At 51.8% G+C, this 8148-nt stretch overlaps 1 protein-coding gene across 1 annotated transcript in view; it reads left to right on the top strand.

Moving 5' to 3' along the window:
* The window catches only part of grin1b (glutamate receptor, ionotropic, N-methyl D-aspartate 1b), a 30828-nt gene that overhangs the window by 5226 nt on the left and 17454 nt on the right, over positions 1-8148 (top strand). The window contains exons 3-4 of the mRNA XM_029509925.1: positions 6831-6965; positions 7051-7227. Coding sequence (XP_029365785.1) covers positions 6831-6965; positions 7051-7227 — 312 coding nt within the window. The remainder of the gene's footprint in view (positions 1-6830; positions 6966-7050; positions 7228-8148) is intronic.

Here is an 8148-nt window from a genome sequence, read left to right as displayed (position 1 = left end):
AGGAGAGTGGAGGGAAAGAGGAGGACAGTCAGGCAACCTGCAACATTCCCAATATTTTAATGGAGGACGGCGCTGAGGACTCAGGCCTCTCGCTGAAAACAGGAAAAAGGAAAAAACAGGGGAGCAAAGATGATGGAACGGATTTTAAAACTAGAAAAATCCTGCTGACTCCCTCCGATGAGGAGAAGGACAGCGACCTGACTGCTTCCCAAAAAGAAAAATACACAGTCTATTCATTTGAGAAGGTAAAGACTTTTTTAAGAGAGACCAACTGTCAGAGGGCAGTGAAGCTGGAGGAGGAGTTTCCTGACCTCAATGGTTTTATCATGTCTGTCAGCCGGCTGAGAAAAGAGCAGGCTTTTAGCAACCAGGAGGTCTACAGGCTCAAAAAGTTAATTACAAAAGCCAGATATGCCCTCTCTCAGGATGACGATGATGATGATGAGGAGGAGGAGGAAGATGACATTTATTCTTAACTCCACCCTTTTAACTGTCTGTGCTTCTTCTAGTGTGTCCTTTTTTTTACCTCCACCATGGCTAACATCCACATCGGATCTTTTAACATTAACGGAGCTCGGAGCGAGGCCAAGAGAGCTGCTGCTTTTAAACTGTTTGAGATCAAGAAACATGATGTGGTTTTTATTCAGGAGACTCACAGCACCCCAGAAATTGAGGGGAACTGGAAGAAGGAATGGCCTGGGGGGGTCTTCCTGAGCCACAAGAGATCCAACAGTGCCGGGGTGGGGGTCCTGCTCTCTAGAACTTTTAGTCCTCGCTCCGTGGAGGTAGAGCATATTTTATCAGGACACATTTTAAAAGTCATGGCTCTGTATGAAAATGTAAAAATGGCTTTTATCTGTATTTATGCTCCGGTTTTAAGCACAGAGAGGATGGAGTTTTTAGATGTTTTATGTAAAACCTTGAGTGACTGTGCTGAAGAATATTTATTCCTGGGGGGTGATTTTAACTGCACTGAAGACGACAGGTCAGACAGGAACCACCTGGAGCCTCATCCTGCTTCCTCTGCTCGGCTCAAACGAGCTGAAGGATGTGTGGAGAGGTTTTAACGTGAGGGACAGACAGTTCACCTGGACTCATTTTAAAGACGACTCTGTCTCTCAGGCCAGGTTGGACCGCTTTTACTGTTTTAAGCACCATTTTAGTATTTTTAAAAGCTGTCACATTGTTCCTGTCGGCCTGTCTGATCACTCTCTGGTTCACTGTTGTTTTTTTATCCAGAATGTAAAGACCCCCAGCGCCTACTGGCATTTTAACACAGCTCTGTTATCAGACAGCTCTTTTAGAGAAGCTTTTAGGGTTTTATGGTCCTCACACAGAGAGAGGAAGTCCACGTTCTCCTCAGTGCAGCAGTGGTGGGAGTGGGGAAAGACGCTGACTAAACAGTTCTGTCAGCAGTATCCTCACAACGTCACCAAGCACATCACCAGATCCCTTCAGGACCTGGAGACCGAGGTACAGACGTTACTGGACTGTACAGGAGACCAAGGGTGTGTTGAAGCCAACCTGCTGGGTGTAACAGCACAGGGAGCTCTGGTCCGGTCACGCTTCATGAACGCCTCCCTGATGGACGCCCCGTCACAGTTCTTCTTCGGCCTGGAGCGCAGGAACGGCCCGAGGAAGATCATCCACTCCCTGCGCTCCGACGACGGTTCCCCAGTGGAGGACGCTCGGGAGATCAGGAGGTTCGCCACACAGTTCTACCAGGAGCTGTACCAGAAGGAGCTGGTGGAGGACCCTGAGCTGGCTGCAGCCTTCCTCTCCAGCCTGCCACAGGTGACAGCAGCATCCAACACCATGCTGGAGGCCCCGCTGACTGTGGCCGAGCTGAACGCAGCCCTCATGAGCCTCGCCAGCAGAAAGCTCCTGGAATCGACGGTCTCCCAGTGGACGTTGCCAGCATACTGAAAATCAACGGTGGTCTGGCTGCACCTTTCTCAGTCCAAAGGGGGGTGAGGCAGGGGTGTCCTCTGTCAGGGATGCTGTACTCCCTGGCCATAGAGCCCCTGCTACACAGGCTGAGGGGGGGGGCTGGGGGGAGTGGTCTTCCCTGGATGTCCCGCAGCAGTGAAGCTGTCGGCGTACGCTGACGACCTGACCATAGTTTTAAATACACAGAAGGACATTTGTGTTCTAGAGGAGAACGTGGACCTTTTTAACAAACTGTCTTCTTTTTAAGAGTGAAATGGAACAAGAGCGAAGCTGTGGCAGTCAGAAAAGTCAACAATTTCCCTGACGGAGACCTCCCAAGGGATTAATAAAGTCTATCTTATCTTAAAGACTCTTTAAATGAGCTGGTTTTACCGGGGGGGCTGTGTTGGAGGACGGGAGGGTTAAAGTACCTGGGGGTGTTTTTAGGTGACGAACTGTTTTTAAAAAAGAACTGGGACGGAGCCCTGGAGTCCACACAGGGCAGACTGAGGCAGTGGGGGTGGCTCCTGCCCAGCATGTCGTACAGAGGAAGGACACCAGTGGTTAACAATCTGGTGTCCTCCTCTTTGTGGCATAAGCTGGCCTGTGTCGACCCCCCCCCGAACCTGCTCTCCAGGATCCAAGCAGCACTGGTGAACTTCTTTTGGTACAAGCTGCACTGGCTCCTACAAGCACTCCTGTTCCTCCCCAGGGAAGAGGGGGGGCAGGGGCTGGTGTGCTGCCTTCAGGCTCCAGTTCACACAGGCCCCTGGCTCAGCTGGTCCTGCAGCATGTCGGGGGCCCAGGACTCAAGGACTCCGTGTTTTTAATGGATTTTAAGACGGTGAGGATCCACACCCTGCCTGAGTTTTACAGAGGACTGTTCACCGTCTGGAGGCTGCTGCGGACCCGGACAGCTCAGCACACCTCCCTGTTCTGGCTGCTAAAGGAGCCGCTGGTCCGTGGAGGACGCCTGGCCCCCCCCAGCTGGGCAGGAGCAGCAGTCAGCCAGGTGTTCAGCAGTGCAGGGATTTTAACTCTGGGTGACATGATCACCCTCACCGGACCACAGCTGAGGGACGCAGCACGCCTGGCAGCCGCTTTGGGACGGAGGTCGGAGCGGATCCTGGGCAGGCTGCTGGACCACTGGAGGGGCTCTCTGACCCCACATGAGCTTCTCCTGCTAACCGACCACAGCGCTGGTGTGACCACACCATGTCCCAAAGACCCCTTTCCCCCCATTATTGCCCGCCCTGGATGGTCTGCTGGGGGTCAAAGTTCAGGGAGCCGGTCGGAGGTGAACCTGGGTGAGGCCAACAGTAAAATCCTGTCAGCACTGATGGTGCAGTGTCTGAACAAAAAGAAGCTGCAGAGAGCCGACTCCCCCTGGAGAGCTCACCTGGGCCTCGGTGAGGAGGTCCGGCCTGAGTGGAGGAGCCTCTACAAACCTCCACTCGCCAAAAAGGTGGCCGACCTCCAATGGAGACTCCTCCACGGGATCCTGGCAGTGAACGCCTTCGTCTGCATCCTCGACCCGTCCACCTCCAACAAGTGTCCCTTCTGTGGTGCCGTAGAAACGGTCTTCCACTGTTTCTCCCAGTGTCCTCGGCTCGGCCCCCTGTTCTCCCTGCTGGACACACTGCTAAGGAAAGGAGGAGAGGTGTTCTCCCTCCAGACCTTCATCCTGGGCTTCAGGTACAGGAGGGCCATCAGACACAGGAGCCAGATGATAAACTTCATCCTGGGACAGGCTAAACTGGCCATCTACGTCTCCAGGAAGAGGACGATGGAGGACAGTGTGGACACTGACCTGGTCCTCCTGTTCAGCAGGATGGTTAAAGCCAGAGTGATGGTTGATTTTAAATATTACAGAGATGCAGGACCTGGACCAGTTCAGGGAGATCTGGACTCCAGGTCTGGTCCTCTGCTCTGTGCAGGAGGACCAGCTACTCTTTTCGGATCAGCTGATCTGAGCAGGATGTGTGACAAAAGACTAAAATGTTTTTAAACCTGTCTGTGAAAATGAGCTAAATAAAGCTATCTTAAAAATCAAATCAAATCTGTCTCTCTCTCTCTGAGTGTGTGTTGGGAGTGGAGGTTGGTGAGAGTGTGTGAGTGAGTTTTCAGACTAAAAGTCTATTTTTTTCTTTTCTTTTCTTTCCTGTGTGTCATTGTTCGGTTACTGGTTTAATTGTTTAGTGTTTATCTAGTGTTTAGTGATCTTTTGGTGTCTTTGTTGGTGGTTTTCTCCGTGTTTCGTGGCGGGGATGGCGTCCTCAGAGATGGGGAGGTTGTACTTCTGGGGGGGGACTGGAACTGCTGCACAGATTGGGTGGACAGGACGGGACAGGAGCCCCACCCTCAGTCCTCCTCTTTTCTGGACTCTTGGGTAAAGGTGACAGATAACAGAGTCAGTGCAGCCAGACTGGACAGGTTTTACATCTCTGGGTTTTTTATTCCCCGTATAACAAATAGTAGCATCCTCCCTGTGGGGTTTACAGACCATCACTTAGTGAGGGCAGAGCTGTTTTTATCCCCTACCCAGAGATCATCACCATTCTGGCATTTTAATGTGAAACTTTTAATGGACAATACTTTTTGTGAAAATTGTAAACTCTTTTGGTTTTATTGGAAGTCCAGAAAGGAGGATTTCCCCTCCATTAGTCAGTGGTGGGAGGTGGGAAAGGGGCAGATCGGGGTTTTCTGCCAGAAGTACACGGCCTACTCGACCACCAACACCAGGAGGGCTGTGGAGCAGCTGGAGAGTGTGTCCCCAGCCAGCGCTGAGACCCTGACCTCCAGGAGACAGCAGCTGAGCGGCCTTCTAAATGAGAGAGCCAAGGGAGCTCTGGTCCGAGCTCGCTTCACCAGACTGAAGGATATGGACGCTCTGACCACCTTCTTCTTTGGTTTAGAAAAGTCCGAGGCCCAGAGGAAGAGGATGGTGTGTCTCCGTCTGCCGGACGTGATGCTCTGAGTTTGGACCTGTCCCTCCAGGAGCTGACCTCGGCCGTCACCCAAATGGCCTCGGGGAAATCTCCGGGCATGGACGGGCTGCCTGCTGACTTTTTTAAACACCAAGTGGTCTAAATGGACATGGTTGCTACCTCAGCTGTCCTACAGGGGAAGAGTTCTGATCATCAACAACCTGGTCGCCTCGTCCCTGTGGCACAGGCTGCAGGTGTTGGTGCCTCCACCTGACCTCCTAGAACAAATACAGCGGCTCCTGGTGGACTTCTTTTGGACTGGGTGTCATTGGGTAAGAGCGTCGGTCCTGTACCTCCCTGTGGCAGAGGGGGGTCAGGGCCTGGTGGACATCAGGTCCAGGTCTACAGCCTTCAGGCTTCAAGCAGCTCAGTGGCTGCTGTATGGACATCCCCCCTGCTGGTCGGCGTTGGCCAGCCTGCTTCTTCGGAAAGCCAGCTGGCTTGGATTAGATAAATAATTTTTCTTTTTAAAACCAGCTGGATGCGACCTGGTGGGGCTCACACCCTTCTACAGGTCACTGCTTGATGCTTGGATGACATTGACTGTCGCCCGACCCCCTAAACCTCGGCCAGGGTTTTGGCTCTTTGAGGAGCCCTTGTTTTTTAACCCCCTCCTGCCTGTTGCTGCCCTCTCCTCGCCATCACTGAGGGAGAAACTCATCGGGGCGGGAGTGGTGAAGCTGGGCCCCCTCACTAGGAGGACTCCTGAGGAACTGGCTGCGGTATCAGGGATCTGGTCCCTCAGGATGCTACGGACTCTCTTGGAGGAAGTGTGGTGTTCATTGCCTGCTCCGCTGAGGGAGTTTGCCAGGACTATGGCTGACCAATGGAGAGAGGGCCAGGATTACATCTTCCCCTTGGTCAGTGTGAGCAGTGTGGGGGAGTGGACCGAGGACAGCGGTCAGCTCCTCTCCCTGAGGACACCAGTGCTGGCCACATTCAACACATGCAGCAAACAACACCTGTACCTCAGCTGCATCAAGGTGCTGAACCTCTGCTGGCTGGCTGGAGTTCGGGAGTCGAGGTGGACCGGGGTGTTGGAATCAGACTCTTCCCCTAAAGGCTGCTGGGGTCTCCTGTATAAGTGTCCCGTTGAAAAACGGATGGCCGACCTCCAGTGGAGGATTATACACGGAGCTATAGCTACGACCAGACACAGAGCTCACTTGGACCCCGGCACTGAGGTGCCCCTTCTGCCAGGAACCTGAAACCCTCCAACACCTGGTGCTGTCCTGCCCTCGCCTGGCAGGACTGATGGACCTCCTGAACGAGTGGGTGGAGACCCTGGGAGAAACCTTCTCTCCATCCCTATTTGTGTTTGGTCCCAGATACACCCCCAGGAAGAGACAGTCCCTGGTTTTGATTAATTTTATCTTTGCAGCTGCTAAGTTGGCGATCTGGAGAACCAGAAAGAATCAGATGAGGGGTGAAGGCTGGACTGACCCGGTCCGCTGTTTGAAAGGTTTGGTGGTGGCTCGGTTGAAAGTAGAGCGAGCGTTTTTCACCCTGACCGGGAACATGAACGGGTTCAGAGCCTTGTGGGACTGTGGGCACGTCCTGACCTCACTGGGGGACAGCACTCAGCTTGGCCTGGCTTAGCTCAGTTTAGTTTGGCTTATCTTATTCTTCTTCCACCTTAGTGTGTGTGAGAGGGTGTGAATATAAGTTTCCATGTTTTTTGTTTTGTCCTTTTTATTAATTTAACTTTCTGAATTTCCTGATTTTTCTTTATTGATTTTTTTCATAAGACTTTTAACTTATTTGCAAAAGTTTTTAAGAATGAGTGATAAATAAAGTTTTTTTTAAAGTCTCTGTCTCTGTCCTCCTGCTCTCTCTCTCTGTCTGTCTGTCTCACATTTGGTTTCATCGCTGTCCTGATCAGTGATTGGATAACAGCTCCTTCTTCTTCTGCAGGTCTATGCGATCCTGGTCAGTCACCCTCCTCAGTCCAATGACCACCTGACCCCGACGCCCGTGTCCTACACCGCCGGCTTCTACCGGATCCCTGTGGTCGGCCTGACCACACGCATGTCCATCTACTCTGACAAGGTGACCATTAGGTCCATCAGGTACATCGGGGTTCTGTTCCAATATTAACACCCCCTGTCCTCCCTCCTCCTACCCCCCTCCCCAGAGTATCCACCTGTCCTTCCTGAGGACCGTCCCCCCGTACTCCCACCAGGCTCACGTCTGGTTCGACCTGATGAGGGAGTTCAGATGGAATCATATCATCCTGATCGTCAGCGACGACCACGAAGGACGAGCAGCACAGAAAAGGCTGGAGACACTGCTGGAGGAGAGAGAGACCAAGGTCAGAGACACTGAGACAGACACACACTGAGACACTGAGACAGACTGACACAAACACACAATGAGACAGACTGAGACAGACACACACTGAGACACTGAGACAGACAGACACAAAGACACACTGAGACACTGAGACAGACTGACACAAACACACAATCAAACAGACTGAGACAGACACACACTGAGACACTGAGACAGACACACTGAGACACTGAGACAGACAGACACAAAGACACACTGAGACACTGAGACAGACTGACACAAACACACAATGAGACAGACACACACTGAGACAGACTGACACAAAGACACACTGAGACACTGAGACGACTGACACAAACACACAATGAGACAGACTGACACAAGCACACACTGAGACACTGAGACAGACAGACACAAAGACACACTGAGACAGACTGACACAAACACACAATCAAACAGACTGAGACAGACACACACTGAGACACTGAGACAGACTGACACAAACACACAATGAGACAGACTGACACAAGCACACACTGAGACACTGAGACAGACAGACACAAAGACACACTGAGACAGACTGACACAAACACACAATCAAACAGACTGAGACAGACACACACTGAGACACTGAGACAGACACACACAAACACACAATGAGACAGACACACACTGAGACAGACTGACACAAACACACAATCAAACAGACTGAGACAGACACACACTGAGACACTGAGACAGACAGACACAAAGACACACTGAGACACTGAGACAGACTGACACAAACACACAATCAAACAGACTGAGACAGACACACACTGAGACACTGAGACAGACAGACACAAAGACACACTGAGACACTGAGACAGACTGACACAAACACACAATCAAACAGACTGAGACAGACACACACTGAGACACTGAGACAGACACACTGAGA

This window comes from Echeneis naucrates, chromosome 9 (assembly GCF_900963305.1).
Source record: "Echeneis naucrates chromosome 9, fEcheNa1.1, whole genome shotgun sequence".
Taxonomy (NCBI): Eukaryota; Metazoa; Chordata; class Actinopteri; order Carangiformes; family Echeneidae; genus Echeneis; species Echeneis naucrates.
Note: the sequence above shows the minus strand (reverse complement) of the source record. Positions and strands in the feature narration are given on the sequence as shown.